The 20,759-nt window shown below is 38.8% G+C and overlaps 1 protein-coding gene across 8 annotated transcripts in view; it reads right to left on the reverse strand.

The window, feature by feature from the left end:
• DYNC2H1 (dynein cytoplasmic 2 heavy chain 1) overlaps positions 1 to 20,759 on the reverse strand; it is a 340,312-nt gene that overhangs the window by 200,194 nt on the left and 119,359 nt on the right. For 6 of the 8 annotated variants that reach the window (XR_008290731.1, XM_053204186.1, XM_027051991.2 and 3 more), the window contains exons 61-65: positions 18,809 to 18,935; positions 10,263 to 10,404; positions 9,599 to 9,708; positions 1,589 to 1,609; positions 139 to 237 (exon numbers count right to left, since the gene is read on the reverse strand). Coding sequence is in view for 7 of the 8 variants with exons in the window: in XM_053204186.1 (XP_053060161.1) it covers positions 139 to 237; positions 1,589 to 1,609; positions 9,599 to 9,708; positions 10,263 to 10,404; positions 18,809 to 18,935 (499 nt within the window). In the remaining variant the exon portion in view is untranslated. The remainder of the gene's footprint in view (positions 1 to 138; positions 238 to 1,588; positions 1,610 to 9,598; positions 9,709 to 10,262; positions 10,405 to 18,808; positions 18,936 to 20,759) is intronic. The other 2 variants (XM_027051992.2, XM_053204184.1) reach the window with 1 other exon arrangement.

A 20,759-nucleotide genomic window follows, 5' to 3' on the forward strand; every position in this document is an offset into this window, starting at 1 on the left:
AATCATTATCTTTGTTTCCCCAGGTCCCAAGCCAGGTAAGTTACAGCAGTAAGCCTATGTTTTGTGAATACGGACCCAGAATTCTGTTACCGTAAGATGCTATCCCTAGTCAGCATCTCAATTATAAGTACTACACACCTGCTGGTTAATAACTTCCAATCTTGAGTCTTTCAAATGTGTCTTCAACCACTCTGTAGCTCGAGAAGAAGGGTCTATAAGGAATGGGCATACTCGACTCTAGTTTCAAAAAAAGAAAAAAATTATAAGCTTTCATTAAGTGGAAAAAAATTGCCTAAAAATTATGCATCAATTACTGAGGGGGTTTTTCTTTCAGGCTTTGGAGAACATAAATATACAACCATAAGGAGGAAATAAAGATGCCAGTTTTAGCTGCACACAGAGGCTACATTAATAAATTTATAGCTATCAGGAATATTAGAAAATTAAATGCAACCACAGTAAATGGAGAAGAGTCCTATTTACTACACAGTAACGAAGTGTGTGTTAACGATACAGCAAGCAAGACCTCTAGTCCCCACCTGATGCCGTCTGCACCTCTTTGTGGCTTTTAAAATACACAAATTATTTGCAAACTTTATATATTCTTTGGTCAAATAAACCATAAAGACCTTAAAAGAGAAGTATGAACTAATCATAAAAGTACTGCTGAAATAATTAGCAATATCATTGGTTATGTTTCAGACATTAATTCTTATAAAGCAGTATATAGTTAATACTATATAGACAGAGCATCCTGGAAGAAAAAATTATGTATCTTATAGATTAAGATCTAATGAACTAGAAACTAAATTCATTACAGAATACCCTGAACCAAACAGAAAGCTGGAAACTAGGGAAAATACATTGAACACACAATACCACTAGGCAGGTGAGAGGAAGACAATTATATAGATAGGATTAATTTAAATGTAAATACGTAAATTAATAGCTTTGGTAAATTTAAGAGGTAATAATCACTGTTACCTAGTAAATCAGATTTGAATAACAACTGGCCTAATTTATCTTAAATGTTCACATATATTTGAAAAAGGTAATGCAGTTGTGTGCTGTTAGGATAAGAAAACAAACAGAAATCCAAGTGAAATGAAGACTTCAAACTGAGGTATGTCCCTTAAGAAGTCACAGGTTCTTCTGGGGACTTATCAAGAAGGCAGAGGGTGGGGACTATCTGTCCTAGGCGAACAGCATTCATTACCAAACTTTTTCAAAAGTGCCAGGAAATGGTGATAATAAAGAGCTGACTGCCTTTAAAACAGCTTTGCTATTGTTTTAAAAGTCCCTCTAAACCACACAGCCTGGTTCTGCCTGCACTGAGAATGAACTACTCTCACCGCATCTCGATCTCCCAAGGTGGCCCACTGCTGTGTGATCGGCACCCAGCTCCATCTTATAAATGTGCTATTCCTGGCAAATGAGGTGGTTAGAAAACAGCCCCATAAGCATCTCTTACATACTACACTTGGTTTTAGATCTGATTTTATGTATTCCATAGCCAACGCGTCACAAGTCTATGAGATCTTGCCCAACCACAAAAACAATTATTTTAAATTAAAAAAAAAGTTCTTACCCATGATTTCAAACCAATGATCTGATGCAGTTAAAAAAAAAAAGATAATATTTCAAAAAATCATGTCTTTAGACCAAAAATAAGCTTTAGAACCTCAAAGAGTACTTACAGGTTTCAATTAATCTTATTTATATTCCTCCAGAGAGATTTAGACAAAATCTCTAAGGTATATTTTAGGTCTGTGATCCATAATTAAATGTAAATTCTATACATAAGAAAGTGAAATAGATCCCAAAATGTTTAGCTGTCATTCACTCATCCATTCCTTCAACTCCCACGTGGGGAGTAACTACTATGTTAAGACGATACGAGGGATGCAGAAATTAGTAAGATATAAATATCCCCTTACCCTTCATGACTTCACATCCCATAAAGAAACACAACCTAAAAATTCTATAATAAAGAGCACACAAGATTCTATGGTGGAGCAGGTGAAGTCAGGGCAAGCTGCTAGAAAGCAGTTCAGGTCAAACTCGAAGGTCTTAGAACATCTTACATGATCTTCTAACTATGCGATCTTATATCACATGAGAAGATTTCACAGACACGTGCTATCCACTCACAGCCTTAAATGCAAGAGCTTATTCTAAATCTAGAATACTTTACAACTGACACAGAAAGTTGACTGTAGTAGCCCATCCCAACAAAATAACTAACTGCCCTAGCAAATTTTTCCAAATGGTTTTGTTTTTTCATATAATTGTATCTATCTACAAGAAACATGGCAATGTTAAATACAAAGTAAACCTAAGCTTATTATTAAAATTAATTTCACAATTTTCCCTAAATTCATCATAAAAGATAATTCAGAATCCAAAAGTAAGTATTTTCAATTACTATCATCAGGAAAAAACAATTACTGTGACAAATACTTTTTTTCTAAATGCTCATCCCCTACTTCTCATGGAATAAAAAAAGAATAATACTTAAACTGTGTGTTTTTTAAATCTGCAAAAGACTGTCTTCTTGGATTGCTGACAAAGGAAGAGGTCATTAGAAAACTTTGGAGAAGGAACAACGAATAGAATAAAAAGCACATACTTGTTACACAATGTAATGAATTTATTTACCTACACATATACAGTGCCACATTTGTAAATATAACAAGGGAAAATGTTTTAAAAATAGAGAACAAGCCAAATCAAATTCTGAGAAAGTCACAACCATTTAATCTGTAGTCAGCACCCTCTCCCCTGGGAAGGCGGACACGTAATGAGCCAAAATAAGTCAGCTGATTAATAGGTCTAACCAAACAAAATAATCCAGGAATACTGGGCCCACGAAACAAATCTTGTAATACTACAGTATGTTACCTAAAAAGGAGCATTTCATGTTCATGCTACCTTTGGAGCTATGGAGTTACAGAATAAGGAAACAGTGTGTGGGCAGAGAACAGGGCAGAGAGGAAAGAGAAAACTGGTATTAGAGAGGATGCTACTGCAATAGAAAAAACAGACAAAAACCTATCACTGAGGGGAAAAAGTATCTTCCAATCATCTGTTACCTAATGCAAAGGTAAACCAAGTTAGTGGCAAACTTCATACTTCATTTGAAGAAACTATCAGTTTGTATACATTAGTTGGAATGTGATTTTCACGTTCACTGCTAATAAGGTTGTAATACTTTAATGTTTAAGCAATGACTATTGAGAAATATACATTGAGACAAGGGAAGATGGTGGCGTAGGAGGACGCTGGGCTCACCACGTCCTGCTGACCACTTAGATTCCACCTACACCTGCCTAAATAACCCAGAAAACCGCCAGAAGACTAGCAGAATGGAGTCTCCGGACCCCAGCGCAGACGAGAGGCCCACGGAAGAGGGTAGGAAGGGCGGAGAGGCGGTGCGCGCTACACAGACTGGCGGGAGGGAGCCGGGGCGGAGGGGCGGCCCGCTGGCCAAGCAGAGCCCCCGAGTCTGGCTTGCAAAAGTGGAGGGGCTGGACGGAGTGTTCCGACAGCAAGCGGGACTTGACATCTGGAAGGTTACAAGTTAACAGCTCTGCTCGGAGAACGGGAGGGCTGGAGGACAACGGGAGGGAGAGTTGTTGAGCCCCGGACAACAGAGCTCAGTTTGGCGGGGAACAAAGGCGCTCACCAGCGCCATCTCCCTCGCCCATCCCCCAGCCAAAATTCCAAAGGGAAACAGTTCCTGCCAGGGAACTTGCTTGCACCCCGCAAACACCCAACGCTGTGCTTCTGCAGATCCATCCCTCCCGCAGGTCTGACTCTCTCCCGGTGCCGCAGGGCCCCTCCCAAAGTGGATCTCTGAAGGAGAATCTAGCTAAGCCTGCCCCTCCCACCCCCGTGCACCTTGCCTATCCACCCCAGCTAATACGCCAGATCCCCAGCACCACAAGCCTGGCAGTGTGCAAGTAGCCCAGACGGGCCACGCCACCCCACAGTGAAACCCGCCGCTAGGAGAGGGGAAGAGAAGGCACACACCAGTCTGACTGTGGCCCCAGCGGTGGGCAGGGGGTAGACATCGGGTCTGACTGCGACCCCGCCCACCAACGCAAGTTACTCAAGACAGCACAGGGGAAGTGCCCTGCAGGTCCGCACCACCAGGGACTATCCAAAATGACCAAACGGAAGAATTCCCCTCAAAAGAATCTCCAGGAAATAAAACAGCTAATGAACTGATCAAAAAGGATTTAAACAATATAACAGAAACGGAATTTAGAATAATAGTCATAAAATTAATCGCTGGGCTTGAAAACAGTATAGAGGACAGCAGAGAATCTATTGCTACAGAGATCAAGGGACTAAGGAATACTCAGGAGGAGCTAAAAAACGCTATAAACGAGCTGCAAAATAAAATGGAAACGACCACGGCTCAGATTGAAGAGGCAGAGGAGAGAATAGGTGAACTAGAAGATAAAATTATGGAAAAAGAAGAAGCTGAGAAAAAAAGAGATAAAAAAATCCAGGAGTATGAGGGGAAAATTAGAGAACTAAGTGATGCACTAAAGAGAAATAATATATGCATAATTGGTATTCCAGAGGAGGAAGAGAGAGGGAAAGGTGCTGAAGGTGTAATTGAAGAAATCATAGCTGAGAACTTCCCTGAACTGGGCAAGGAAAAAGGCATTGAAATCCAAGAGGCACAGAGAACTCCCTTCAGACGTAACTTGAATCGATCTTGTGCACGACATACCATAGTGAAACTGGCAAAATACAAGGATAAAGAGAAAATTCTGAAAGCAGCGAGGGATAAACGTGCCCTAACATATAAAGGGAGACCTATAAGACTCGTGACTGATCTCTCTACTGAAACTTGGCAGACTAGAAAGGAATGGCAGGAGATCTTCAATGTGTTGAACAGAAAAATATGCAGCCGAGAATCCTTTATCCAGCAAGTCTGTCATTTAGAATAGAAGGAGAGATAAAGGTCTTCCCAAACAAACAAAAACTGAAGGAATTTGTCATCACTAAACCAGCCCTACAAGAGATCCTAAGGGGGATCCTGTGAGACAAAGTACCAGAGACATCGCTACAAGCATAAAACATACAGACATCGCAATGACTCTAAACCTGTATCTTTCTCTAATAACACTGAATGTAAATGGATTAAATGTGCCAACCCAAAAGACATAGAGTATCAGAATGGATAAAAAAACAAGACCCATCTATTTGCTGTCTACAAGAGACTCATTTTAGACCTGAGGACACCTTCAGATTGAGAGTGAGGGGATGGAGAACTATTTATCATGCTACTGGAAGCCAAAAGAAAGCTGGAGTAGCCATACTTATATCAGACAAACCAGACTTTAAATTAAAGGCTGTAACAAGAGATGAAGAAGAGCATTATATAATAATTACAGGGTCTAACCATCAGGAAGAGCTAACAATTATAAATGTCTATGTGCCGAATACGGGAGCCCCCAAAATATATAAAACAATTACTCACAAACATAAGCAACCTTATTGATAAGAATGTGGTAATTGCAGGGGACTTTAACACTCCACTTACAGAAATGGATAGATCATCTAGACACACGGTCAATAAAGAAACAAGGGCCCTGAATGATACATTGGACCAGATGGACTTGACAGATGTATTTAGAACTCTGCATCCCAAAGCATATACTTTCTTCTCGAGTGCACATGGAACATTCTCCAAGATAGATCACATACTGGGTCACAAAACAGCCCTTCCTAAGTATAAGAGAATGGAGATCATACCATGCACACTTTCAGACCACAATGCCATGAAACTTGAAATCAACCACAGGGAAAAGTCTGAAAAACCTCCAAAAGCATGGAGGTTAAAGAACACCCTACTAAAGAATGAATGGGTCAACCAGGCAGTTAGAGAAGAAATTAAAAAATATATGGAAACAAATGAAAATGAAAATACAACAATCCAAACGCTTTGGGATGCAGCGTAGGCAGTTCTGAGAGGAGAATACATTGCAATTCAGGCCTATCTCAACAAGAAAAATCCCAAACACAAAATCTAACAGCACACCTAAAGGAAATAGAAGCAGAACAGCAAAGACACCACAAACCCAGCAGAATAATAGAAATAATGAAGATCAGAGCAGAAATAAACAATATAGAATCTAAAAAAACTGGAGAGCAGATCAACGAAACCAAGAGTTGGTTTTTTGAAAAAATAAACAAAATTGATAAACCTCTAGCCAGGCTTCTCAAAAAGAAAAGGGAGATGACCCAAATAGATAAAATCATGAATGAAGATGGAATTATTACAACCAATCCCTCAGAGATACAAGCAATTATCAGGGAATACTATGAAAAATTATATGCCAACAAATTGGACAACCTGGAGGAAATGGACAAATTCCTAAACACCCACACGCTTCCAAAACTCAATCAGGAGGAAACAGAAAGCTTGAACAGACCCATAACCAAGAAAGAAATGGAATCAGTTATCAAAAATCTCCCAACAAATAAGAGTCCAGGACCAGATGGCTTCCCAGGGGAGTTCTACCAGACATTTAAAGCAGAGATGATACCTATCCTTCTCAAGCTATTCCAAAAAATAGAAAGGGAAGGAAAACTTCCAGACTCATTCTATGAAGCCAGAATTACTTTGGTTCCTAAACCAGACAGAGACCCAGTAAAAAAAAAGAGAACTACAGGCCAATATCCCTGATGAATATGGATGAAAAAATTCTCAATAAGATACTAGCAAATCGAATTCAACAGCATATAAAAACAATTATTCACCATGATCAAGTGGGATTCATTCCTGGGATGCAGGGCTGGTTCAACATTCGCAAATCAATCAACGTGATACATCCATTAATAAAAGAACAGATAAGAACCATATGATCCTGTCAATCGATGCAGAAAAGGCATTTGACAAAATTCAGCACCCTTTCTTAACAAAAACCCTTCAGAAATTCAGGATAGAAGGAACATACTTAAACATCATAAAAGCCATTTATGAAAAGCCCACAGCTAACATCATCCTCAATGGGGAAAAACTGAGAGCTTTTTCCTTGAGATCAGGAACACGACAGGGATGTCCACTGTCAGCGCTGTTGTTTAACATAGTATTGGAAGTGCTAGCATCAGCAATCAGACAACAAAAGGAAATCAGAGGCATCAAAATTTGCAAAGATGAAGTCAAGCTTTCACTTTTTGCAGATGACATGATATTATAAATGGGAAATCCGACAGACTCCACCAAAAGTCTGCTAGAACTGATACATGAATTCAGCAAAGTTGCAGGATACAAAATCAATGTACAGAAATCAGTTGCATTCTTATACACTAATAATGAAGCAACAGAAAGACAAGTAAAGAAACTGATCCCATTCACAACTGCACCAAAAAGCATAAAATACCTACGGATAAATCTAACCAAAGATGTAAAAAATCTGTATGCTGAAAACTACAGAAAGCTTATGAAGGAAATTGAAGAAGATATAAAGAAATGGAAAGACATTCCCTTCTCATGGATTGGAAGAATAGTGTCAAAATGTCAATACTACCCAAAGCTATCTACACATTCAATGCAATCCCAATCAAAACTGCACCAGCATTCTTCTCGAAACTAGAACAAGCAATCCTAAAATTCATACGGAACCACAAAAGGCCCCGAATAGCCAAAGTAATTTTGAAGAAGACCAGAGCAAGAGGCATCACAATCCCCGAGTTTAGCCTCTACTACAAAGCTGTCATCCTCAAGACAGCATGGTATTGGCACAAAAACAGACACATAGACCAAAGGAATAGAATAAAAACCCCAGAACTAGACCCACAAACGTATGGCCAACTAATCTTTGACAAAGCAGGAAAGAACATCCAATGGAAAAAAGACAGTCTCTTTAACAAATGGTGCTGGGAGAACTGGACAGCAACATGCAGAAGGTTGAAACTAGACCACTTTCTCACACCGTTCACAAAAATAAACTCAAAATGGATAAAGGACCTGAATGGGAGACAGGAAACCATCCAAACCCTAGAGGAGAAAGCAGGAAAAGACCTCTCTGACCTCAGCCGTAGCAATCTCTTCCTTGACACATCCCCAAAGGCAAGGGAATTAAAAGCAAAAATGAACTACTGGGACCTTATGAAAATAAAAAGCTTCTGCACAGCAAAGGAAACAACCAACAAAACTAAAAGGCAACCAACGGAATGGGAAAAGATATTTGCAAATAACATATTGGACAAAGGGCTAGTATCCAAAATCTATAAAGAGCTCACCAAACTCCACACCCAGAAAACAAATAACCCAGTGAAGAAATGGGCAGAAAACATGAATAGACACTTCTCTAAAGAAGACATCCGGATGGCCAACAGGCACATGAAAAGATGCTCAACATCACTCCTCATCAGGGACATACAAATCAAAACCACACTCAGATATCACCTCACGCCAGTCAGAGTCGCCAAAATGAGCAAACCAGGACACTATAGATGCTGGAGAGGATGTGGAGAAACAGGAACCCTCTTGCACTGTTGGTGGGAATGCAAACTGGGGCAGCCACTCTGGAAAACAGTGTGGAAGTTCCTCAGAAAATTAAAAATAGACCTACCCTATGACCCAGCAGTAGCACTGCTAGGAATTTACCCAAGCGATACAGGAGTACTGATGCATAGGGGCACTTGTACCCCAAAGTTTATAGCAGCACTCTCAACAATAGCCAAATTATGGAAAGAGCCTAAATGTCCATCAACTGATGAATGGATAAAGAAATTGTGGTTTATATACACAATGGAGTACTACGTGTCAATGAGAAAGAATGAAATATGGCCCTTTGTAGCAGCGTGGATGGAACTGGAGAGTGTGATGCTAAGTGAAATAAGCCATACAGAGAAAGACAAATGCCATATGGTTTCACTCTTATGTGGATCCTGAGAAACTTAACAGAAACCCACGGGGGAGGGGAAGGAAAAAAAAAAAAGAGGTTAGAGTGGGAGAGAATCAAACATAAGAGACTCTTAAAAACTGAGAACAAACTGAGGGTTGATGGGGGGTGGGAGGGAGGGGAGGGTGGGTGATGGGTATTGAGGAGGGCACCTTTTGGGATGAGCACTGGGTGTTGTTTGAAAACCAATTTGACAATAAATTTCATATATTGAAGAAAAAAAAAAGAAATATACATTATCTGAAAGAATGATTTTCAAAAAATGCATATCACCATCTCTTATAAGCCAAAACTTATCTTATCTTCACTTTGTATAACTTTGTTTTGCAAAACAAAATAAAAATGTAAAATCATACTGTAGATGCGGAAACTATATAACCAGGTGAACTGGGTACCCCTAAATTATTTCTATTACATAGGGAGTTCAATTTAGAACTTTTTGTCATCAAGATAATACCGCTTTATACTTTTCTATTAAGATAAAAAGTAAATTATACCGAAAATTATAGATTCACCAACTGAATCCTAAGAGGATTTTCATTACCAAAATACCTTCACTTTAAGGTTACGAAAAAAAAAACTGAAAGCCTAAGAACTTGAACAAGGCACTTCCTGGGGCGAGCTTCTGAAGGAATAATTCTAATGAGAAATTAAAATTGATTACTTACCTGTAAGATAACAAGAGCATTTTCTATGGAAAGGTCATCTGATGGTAGGCCTTCACTTTTCCAAATTAACTGCTCACTTTCAGTACAAAGAAATCTCCTTAGATCAAATTCTGAAAAGATATTAATATCTCACTACAGTGATCATGGACTTGACAAAGGAAAGGGAACAAAACTATTTAAAATACACTAAAACAAAAGTCACAGAATTATCCTTCATCCATTCCTCCCCCTTTAGCACCAAAAGCTAAGGGTGGCAGTGGAGGAGTTTAAAACAAAAAGTACAAAGGAATGAAAGTCAGTTAAATTATATTTCTTGTATATTTAACAAACGTTTCACAACTATAATAATTTGTGAAAACCACAAAAGTCACAAGGAATGTTGGAATTCCTACATCCCATTTTATGATATGCAATTATTGTGAAAATCAATGTATTAAAATATTTAAATGCATTCATACATTACCAAAAATACCCCAAGCTCTCAGTTTCAGAGAGTCATTTCGGGAATGTAAGATCATTGTAACAAAACAATTCAGAGAACAATTGTAGAATTGAGCAAATCTGAAGTAGATTTGGTTTCTTTTAGCTTATAGAACATTTTCCTCATTTATCAAAAAATACAGTTTTAGTATATTGAAATTTCAAAACATGAATAAGTACAGACTTTCAAGACAAGCTGACTTGGTCCATTCTTCCAAGCAGGTTTTTCTCAGACCCTCAGGAGCAGCAGAAAGATAGGTAATGAAGGCGGCAGCCAGCTGAGCCCTCTTAGGAAGAGTAGCTAATTCCTCTGTTATCTCTGCAACCTGCACAAGAAGAGAGAGAGCAGGGGCGGGGATGGGGGGATGGATATGTTCTAAAACGTGAAAAGCATGACAGCTTCATAAATTAGAGTTTTGACTGTAGAAAAAAAAATTAGTTGCCAGTTTAAAGTAATAACCCCTGTTGTGCATGCAATTGTGAAAATGTAAAAACAGCCACAAGATCTCAGACCCTGCTGAAATTTTTAAAATGTATGAAATACCAACATTATTTGTAGAGATGAACATATTTTGTCATTGAAAGTTCATAATGGTTCCTATGAAGCAGAAATTTTATCCCAATTACAGTTAAAAACTGTGAATTAGCATCACTTTGGAAACTACAACTAAGTACACAGAGTAAGAGCAAAGGTACAAAACGAAATTTTAAAAATGCATGGAGATGCCTTAGTTAAAAGCACAGTGTGACTGCAGCATAGATGTGAGCAGGCAGAGTAGCAATGCAGAAAAGGTGGAAAGAGAGAGGCAGAGCGGGCTGGCCATGCACACAATGGAGCTTCTGCTATAACCCGGGGCGGTAATGAACCACTGCAAGTGTTCAAACAGGGCAGACAGGGATAGAATGAGACTGGGTTTACAAAGATTATTCAGCTGACAAATGAGGAACCAACCAATTTAAGGGTCAGATAGGAGGGGGACAGTTAGAGGAGAATTTAGGTAAATAAACAAACAAACAAACTGGCACTAAAGACAGAAGACAAATTTGAAGGATATTTGCAAGTGGACATGACAAGCAAACAAGGAAATCTAACAGTGAGATTACTCGTAGTTAAACACGATCATTAATCAAAAAACTCCTAACAAGGGCACCTGGGTGGCTCAGTGGGTTAAGCAACAGACTTTGGCTCAGGTCATGATCTCGTGTCTCTGTGTGAGTTCAAGCTCCACATCAGGCTCTCTCTGGTCATCGCACAGGCTGGAGCCTGCTTTGGATCCTCTGTCCCTCTCTCTGCATCTCCCCTGCTCATGCTCTTGCTCTCTCTCAAAAATAAACTGACGTTAAAAAAAAAAAAATTCTCAACAAACAAAAGTCCAGGACTTCATGGCTTCACAGGTAAATTCTACCGAACATCTAAGAGTTAATACCTATTTTTCTCATATTATGCTAAGTGAAATAAGTCAGTAGGAGAAACAGAAATACTGTATGATTTCACTTATATGTGGCATCTAAAAAACAAATGAATAGACGAAAAGCAGATTCAGCCCCATAAACACAGAGAACAAACTGATGATTTAGGGGATGGACAGAATGGGTGAATGGGGGGCAGGAGATACAGGATTCCAGTTAGGGAAGGAATAATACATGAGAATAAATGGCACAACACAGGGAATCATAGTCAATGATACTGTGATTGCACTGCATGGTGACAAATGTAGCTGCACATGTGCTGAGTGAGCACAGTGTAATGTGTAGAGCTGTTGAATCACTATGCTGTATACCTGAAACCAACTTAACATTGGAGGTCAACTATACTCAAATAAAAAATTATTAAAAAACAAACAAAAATAGACTGCTCATCTCAAAGTATTTCAAAAAAATAGAGAGGAAGGAAAGCATCCAAATTCATTCTAGGAGGCCAGCATTACCCTGACACCAAAACCAGACAAAAATGTAACAAACAATAAATAAAAAAATAAATAAAACTACAGGCCACTATCTCTGATGAACAATGATGCAAAAATTCTCAAAATAATAGCAAAACAAATTCAACAGTACAACTTAAAAAAATCCCTTACCATGTTCAAATGGGATTTACTCCAGTAATGCAAGAGTGCTTCAATATTTGAAAATCAATGTGACACATATTAACAAGAAGGGTAAAAGCTACAGGATGATCGCAATAGACACAGAAAAATCATTTGACAAAATACAACACCCATTCATGATAAAAACGTTAACAAAGTGGGTTTAGAGAGAACATACCTCAAGATAAATAAAGCCGTTAATGAAAACACACAGCCAACATCATACACAAGGGTGAAAAACTGAAAGCTTTTCCTCTAAGACCAGGAAGAAGACAAGGATGCCCACTCTCAACACTTAGATTCAATATAGTATTAAAAGTTCTAGCCACAGCAATCAGACAAGAAAAAAATACATAAAAGCCATCCAAAATGGTAAGGAAGAAGTAAAATTTGCACTATTTGCAGATGACATACTATACATAGAAAACCCTAAAGACTCCACCAAAAAATTATTAAATCTGATAAATGAATTCAATAATGTTGCAGGATACAAAATTAATGTACAGAAACCTGTTGTATTTCTGTATACTAATAATGAGGTAGCAAAAAGAGAAATCAGGAAAACAATCCCATTCACAATTATGCTAAAAAAAAAAATGCCTAGAAATAAATTTAACCAAGGAAGTTAAAGCCCTACACTGTAAGACACTGATGAAAGAAATTGAAGATGACACCAATGAGAAGATATACCATACTCACTAACTGGAAAAATTATTATCGTTGAAATGTCTATACTACCCAAAGCAATCTACAGATTCAGTGCAATCCCTATCAAAATACTAATAGCATCTTTCACAGAACTAGAACAAATAATCCTGAAATTGCTAAGGACCCACAAAAAACCTTCAATCACCAAAGCAATCTTGAGAAAAACAAAGCTGGAGATCTCACCATCCTAGATTTCATTGTATAACATTAACCTATAGTAATCAAACAGTATGATATTGGCAAAATAATATGCACACAAATCAATGGAAGAGAACACAGAGATCAGAAATAAACCCACACGTATATCACAAATTAATTTATTACAAAGGAGGCAAGAATATACAATGAGTAAACGATGCTGGGGAAGCTGAAGAGCTAAATGCAAAAGAATAAAACTGGACCACTTTCTAACATCATACCCCAAAATAAAGTGCATTAAAGACCTAAACGGGAGACATGAAACCATAAAACTCCTAGAAGAAAACAGGCAGTAATCTCTTGGATGTCAACCATAGCAACATTTTGCTAGATATGTTTCCTCGGGTGAGGGAAACAAAAGCAAAAATAAACTAATGGCACTGCATGAAACTAAACTGCTTTTACACAGCAAAGAAACCATCAACAATAGACAAAGGCTGAATGGGAGAAGATATCTGCAAATGACATAGCCAATAAGGTGTTAGCATCCAAAATACCTAAAGAATTAATACAACTCAATACCAAAAAATCCTAATAATCCAATTTAAAAATGGGCAGAAGACCTAAAGAGACATTTTCCCAAAAAAAGACATCCAGATGGCCAACAAACACATGAAAAGATGCTCAACATCACTCATCATCAGGGAAATGCAAATCAAAAGCACATGAGATCTAACCTCACACCTGTTAGAATGGTTAGTAACAAAAGGCAAGTAATAACAACTGTTGGCAATGTAAAGAGAAAGGAATCCTCTTGCATTCTTGGTGGGAATATATATGGTGCAGCCACTGTGGAGAACAGTATGGAAATTCCTCACAAAATTAAAAAGAGAAATACCATATGGTCCAATAATCCCACTTCTGGTATTTACCCAAAGAAAACAAAAACACTACTTTAAAAGATAAATGAATCCCTAGGTTCATTGCAGCATTATATACAGTAGCCAAGATATGGAAGCAACCTAAGTGTCTATCAAAAATGGATAAAGAAGATGAATGGATATGGGCACCTGGGTGGCTCAGTCGGTTGAGCATCCAACCACGGCTCAGGTCATGATCTCAGAGTTCATGGGTTCAAGCCCCACAATGGGCTCTGTGCTGACAGCTCAGAGTTTGAGGCCTGCTTCAGATTGTCTCTCCCTCCCTCTCTCTGGCCCTCCCCTGCTCGTGCTCTGTCTCTCCCTCTCTCAAAAATAAATAAACTTTAAAAAAAAAAAAAAGAAGATGAATGGATAAAGAAGTGATCAAAGATGGCAGTGGAGTAGGAGGAACCCAGGCTCATCTTGTGCCTCAAACACAACTAGATAACTATCAAATCATCTTAAATACTCAAAATTCGACCTGAAGACTAACAGAACAACCCAACAACCAAAAGCAGAGAAGAAGCCACAATGAAGAAAGTATAAAGTGTGGAGACGTGGTTTGGGGGAGAAACGGACTGCAGGTGCTGTGGATAGGAAGGAGCCATGGTCACAGAGAAGGGCAACAGAGAGAGAGAGAAAGACAGGCACACACAGGGGAATGCACAAGGAGAATGATTCCACAAAGCCAGTGGCTTGGAAAACAAGAGGGGCAGATTTTCATGAGTTCTTGCCACCATCAGGATTTAAAGCCTGTAGTTTCAAAGGTCAGAGGGCCTGGCTGGGATGAAGCCCGTAAGAGTTACCTGGGGAGAAGGCAGGCAAACAACCTGGAGGCGGACAGCATGGAAACAGGATCTGAAAAATGCCTGGGGCACACAGGGCTTCCCTGTGAGGCAGCATTCTGGGAGACACCTCTCCCTCCCAGGGGACAAAGGAGCTAGCTGGTGGCCTTCCCTCCCCTGCCTCTCTGCATCGACAGAGGGCCACCTGCGGTAAACAGCACAGCGCCCACACCAGTTTGCCTCAATCTCAGTGTGGGGGGCCCCTTCCTCAGAGACAAACAGAAACCCCCACCCACACCATGTCTCCAAACCAGAGTGTTCTACAGGGCTTCAGTTCTGGTGGAGGTGGTGACAGGTCTCATTTCATAAGCAGAACAGAGCAAGCAGTTAAAACTCTCCACACTCAGGCCACGGACCAAACACTGACCACAGCAGGCTAGGAGAGCATCTGCAGATGACTGGACTGAAGGACAGAGCAGCCAAAACACAACAGCAGAGCACACGCAGCACATTCTGAAGACAATTTCTTAAGTGCCAGGCCCTGGGGACTACATGACCTTTCTTCATAAGGCCATTGCCTTCAAGAGCAGGATATATACTTTTCTGACACACAGAATAAGGCAAAGACTTAGACATAATACCAAGATGGAGGAATTTATCCCACATGAAAGAACAAGATAAGGCTACAGCCAGCTATCTGACAGAAACAGATAGAAGTAACATGCCAGATGGAGAATTTAAAGCAACAATCCTAAGGTTAGTCACTGGACTTGAGAGAAGAATAGAAGAAATTAGGGAGACACTTACCACGGAGGTAAGAGAATTAAAAAAGAAGTAGAGATGCAGAATGCAATAAATGAGGCTGGAAATAGACTTCATGCAATGAACACAGGCTGGAAGAAGCAGAGGAATGAATCAATGACCTATAAGATGAAATAATGTAAAATAATGAAGCTGAACAAAAGAAAGAAGAATTACGGAATAGTAAAATAGACTTAGGGAACTCAGTGACTCCATCAAATATAATGGCACTCATAATATAGGAGTCCCAGAAGAGAGAGAGAAGGGGACAGAAAATTTATTTCGAGAAATAATACCAGAAAATGTCCGTAATCTGGAGAAGAAAACAGACACCCAGATCCAGGAGGCAGTAAAAACTCCCATAAAAATCAACAAAAGCAGGCCAACACCAAAACATATTCTAATTAAATTTGCAAACTATAGTGGTAAAGAAAAAAAATCTTAAAAGCAGCAAGACAAAAGAAGCCCTTAAGTTAAAAGGGAAGACCCATAAGGCTAGCTGGAGATTTCTCAACAGAAACTGGGGAAGACAGAAGGGGGTGGCATGATATATTCGAAGTGCATAATGGGGAAAATCCACAGCCAAGAATGCTCTAGACAGCAAAGCTATCTTTCAGGATAGAAGGAGAGATCAAGAGTTTCCCAGACAAACAAAAACTAAAGGAGGTCATGACCTATACCAGCCCTATAAGAAATACTAGAGGGGACTCTTTGAGTGGAAGGAAAAACCAAAAGTGACGGAAGACAACAAAGGAACACAGAAAATCTCCAGAGACAATGACAAGTAACAAAATGGTAATAAACATGTATCTATCAATAATTACTCTGAATGTAAATGGACTAAACACTCCAATCAAAGACACAGGGTGTCAGAATGGATTAAAAAAAAAAAAAAAAAAAAGACCTATCTATATGTTGCCTACAAGAGACTCACTTTAGACCTAAAGACACCTGCAGATGGAAAGTAAGGATGTGGAGAAATATTTAGCACACAAATGGATGTCAAAAGAAAGTCAGACTGGCAATACTTATGTCATACAAATTCGACTTTGATATTGTATTGTTTTTATCCTGCACTGGCCTCATGAAATGACTGAATGTATTCCCTCTATTCCATTATTTGTAATATTTTGATAAAGATTGTCATTAATTTTTTTTCAAATGTTTGGTACAATTCACCAATGAAACCATGTGGTCTTGGACATTTCTATGCTGGGAGATTTCTGATTCCTAATTAAAGTTTCATTCTGTTTTCAATTTTTATTTTTTGGAAAAATTGGTCATTGCTTTCAATGTTGTATGTTATTGTCTATTCAGGTCACTATTATATTTATTTCTGATTTTTCTGTGTTACTTCCTTCCTCCAGTAAATTTCAGTTAATTTTCTTCTTTTTCTAGTTCCTTGTGGTATAAGGTTGTTTACTTGAACTTTTTCTTAATACAAGCAGTTACAGTGTAAATTTCACTTTAACATCTGCTTTTGTGGCATCTGATAGGTTTTGGAATATTGGTTTTTTTGCTTTGACACATATTTTGATTTGCCGCTTGATTTATTTGGCCCACTGCCTGTGCAACAGTGTTATCATTTAATACTTACATCGTAAATATTTAATATTTACGCTGTAGACTTTCCAGCTTTGTTTTGTTATTGATCTTCAGTTTTGTCCAATTGTGGTTGGAAAATATACTTGGTAGGATTTCAGTCTTCTTAAGTTTGTAATATTTCTTATGTCTCTTTTTATGTGATTCAACCAGGGGGATTCTTCTGTATGTACTCAAAGAAAATGTGTATTCTATTTTTCATGGATGGAATGTTTTATATGCATCTTTTAGAACCATATATTCTGAAGTGTACTCCAAGTAAAACATGTTCTTGTTGAAAAAAACCAGTACCTTTAAGTGAGGGAACTCATTTAAAACAAAGCATATGAGAAAGGAGGTAGACAGGGCCATGGGGGAAATAGGTGAAGGAGACTGGGAGTACACTCCTCATGACAAGAACCGAATGATGATGTACAGAACTGCTGAATTACTGTACTGCATTCCTGAAACTAATATAACATTGTATGTTAACCACACTGAAATTAAAATTAAAAACTTACTATAAATAAAGAGAATGAATAAAGAAGATACACACACATGCACACACAAGAGAGTATTATGCAGCCATAAAAAAAGAATGGAAAAAATCTTAAAAAAAGAATGAACTCTTCCCATTTGTGACAACATGGGTGGAGCCTAAGAGTATTATGCTAAGTGAAATAACTCAAAGAAAACAAATTCTATGGGATTTCACTTACATGTGGAATCTAAAAAACAAATAAACAAACAAACATACAAAGAAAAAAACAGAAACAGATTCGTGAATACCCAGAACTGGTGGTTGCCAGACATGAAGGAGATTAAGAGGTACAAACTCGCAGCTAGAAAATAAGTAAGTCATGGGGATGTGATATACAACATAGGGAACGTAGTCCGTAAGACTGTAATAATTGTGTGGTGACAGATGGTAACTAGACATTTTGTAATGTACATAAATGTTGAATCGCTATGTTGAACACCTGAAACTAATATAATATTGTAAGTCAACTGTAATTCAGTAAGAAAATAACTAAAAATAAAATGAAAATGAAGGCTGGACCAAAACAAAAAAACAAAAAACAAACCCCTAACAACCCAGCAGTCTGGAAATACAGCTTTGGTCACCAACATGGCATGGAGGACATTACTGAGACTAGACGAGACAAGCCCAGAACAGGTGCAGGGACAGGGGCTGAGGAAGGGAATGCTGAGGCACTCAAACACTCCAGGGTGAGCACAGGAGGGAATCCCGTAGGGAGGGATCTAACTGGTTTAAGAAAAACGAACCTATCAACCAAAAAAAATGAGACAACATGGTAACAAAGTCAAAATAACAGATTATTTGTAGAAGAAATCAGTGGCCAGCACTGTCAAATCCTGACCTTGCTGTCCTGGAAGGTGAAGTTCAGGGTAATCTCTGGAGAGAACTACGACATTTCCCCTCAAGTCATCGTCACCCCTGCCTTTCCCTCCGTAACGTATGCAACGGGAAGAGGAACAGGCCACAATGTCCAAAACCCACTCACATAAAAACATTCTGCTTAAAAATCAACTCACACAATGGCCATTAAAATCTAGGTCATTTATCCTAACCTAGTGGAAAGTTGAGGGATATTTCGCCCCTTTTTTTCTTTTTCTAACAAACACATTACAGATTTTTCTGTGTTTTAAAGGAAGCCTCTTCCTGACCTCTGTCTCTCTCAGACAAACCTGTGCGTTCCATCTTTTGTGCTCTCGGTCAAGCTGATTAATTAGCACTTCTGCGGCTTTAATTGTTTCCTGCGCTCTGCTCACTTCAGCTTCCAGCTTGGCGGCTTCTGAAGTCCTGCTCTGGAATCTAGGAAAACATTAAAATTTAATTAAAGGCCAAGGGGTTTAAGAGAGATTTGACTACATTATCCTTAGATACTACAGTGAGCTTCTATATAAGAATTTAATTAACGATAATACTGCCAATATTTGCGTTTGAAGTATCATTAGCACGAACTGGGAGGACTGAAGCCCGGCTCTTACAGGGTGGCGACGTCCCGCTGCTGGCGGGCCAATTTCTCCATGTGACATTCAGGGCCCTGTCAGAAGACTGACCCTATCTGTCTCTTCAGTTGTACATCATTTGAGGCCAGTCCAGCAGCACCACATGTCAATCTCTAGAAATTCTATTCTCCGGAAACACCCTGTCCTCTGTCTGCTTCTTCAGGGTGCCCCATGTGCCTGGAATACAGTCAGCCCCTCTTATCCTTACCCCACCCCTCACTCTAACTCCTTGAAATCTCTATTTAACAAAAATATAAATAAAATTTTAAAACTCATTTCAAAAATCCAATTCTCTACCTACGTGCCTGTTTGTCCAAGTTTATAACTGTCCTTTTAAATTATTTTCCTTAAGAAATACTTGTACGAATTTATTATTTTATCAAATAGAACAGTACTATTCCAGATTATTACCCAGTCAGTCCTTCAACAAATATGTAACTACTTACAAAATGCCCCAGACTGTGACAAATATAAACAAAACAAAACAAAACAAAACAAGGGGCACCTGGGTGGCTCACACTGTTAAGCATCCAACTCTTGATTGTGGCTCAGGTCAGGATCTCATGGTTTGTGAGATCGAGCCCCATGTAGGGCTCTGCATTGAGATCACGGACCCTGCTTGGGATTCTCTCTCTCCCTGTCTCTCTGCTGCTCCCCCGCTAGCACCCATGCACTCTCTCTCTCAAAATAAGTATTTTAAAAGACAAAACAATAAACAGCAACAAAAAAAGCATGTCATGTCTCATGTAATCCTCAGAACCACAGTTCAAAATGAATATTATGATTCTCATCTTACAAAAATGAAGACTTAGACCCCAACAGATTATTTCACATTTCACCAATCATCAGTAGAAGATCTACAATTCATACATGGGTGTGTCTAAGCTCCATTTGGCCAACAGTGCATTTTATCACCTCTCTAAGTGCTCTACATACCTTGTTCTCCTGCACATAGGACTAGACAGAACTGAGGTTTCCAGTATGGTGGCCACTAGCCACATGGGGCTTTTCAAATTTAAATTACTAAAAGCAAACAAAACTTCAAATTCAATTCCTCGGTCGAATTCCACACACTGCAGTGCTGGTGGCTACCAGACTGGATAATGCAGGTTACAGAACATCTCCACCATCTCGTCCTGTTCCATGGTGCAGCCTCACTCTAGCCCTGGGAACACGTACTACATACTCACTCACCTCAACAATTCATTCTGTGGACACAGTTTTACCATAAATGTGGGCTGAATTAAGCCAACTTGCACGTTTCTGTAGAAGTTGTATTAAAATGGCAAATGTCTCCATTTTGTCAGATTAGAATTTAAAATTGAAAGACCATACTCATTTTTCAACTACTCTTTTCTTTGGAAGTATCCCAGAAAAGACTGTCACTCACAACCCAGAGTCAGTTAAATCTTAGGGTTCAAGTAAACGATTATTAACCAGCATGAATTCATTCTTGATAATAACTCTAAAAATGGAAAATTCCTTCCTGTTTCACTTAAAATTAAAAGCTAATTCTGAAGGTTCTGAAAACAATCCTTCCAAAATATTGATAGTATGACATAGTGATTAAGAACAGGTACTTTACAGAGTTAGAAAAAAGCAACAATCTAAGGCTAGCTTTGTCATT

Source organism: Acinonyx jubatus, chromosome D1 (genome assembly GCF_027475565.1).
Source record: "Acinonyx jubatus isolate Ajub_Pintada_27869175 chromosome D1, VMU_Ajub_asm_v1.0, whole genome shotgun sequence".
NCBI classification, from domain to species: domain Eukaryota; kingdom Metazoa; phylum Chordata; class Mammalia; order Carnivora; family Felidae; genus Acinonyx; species Acinonyx jubatus.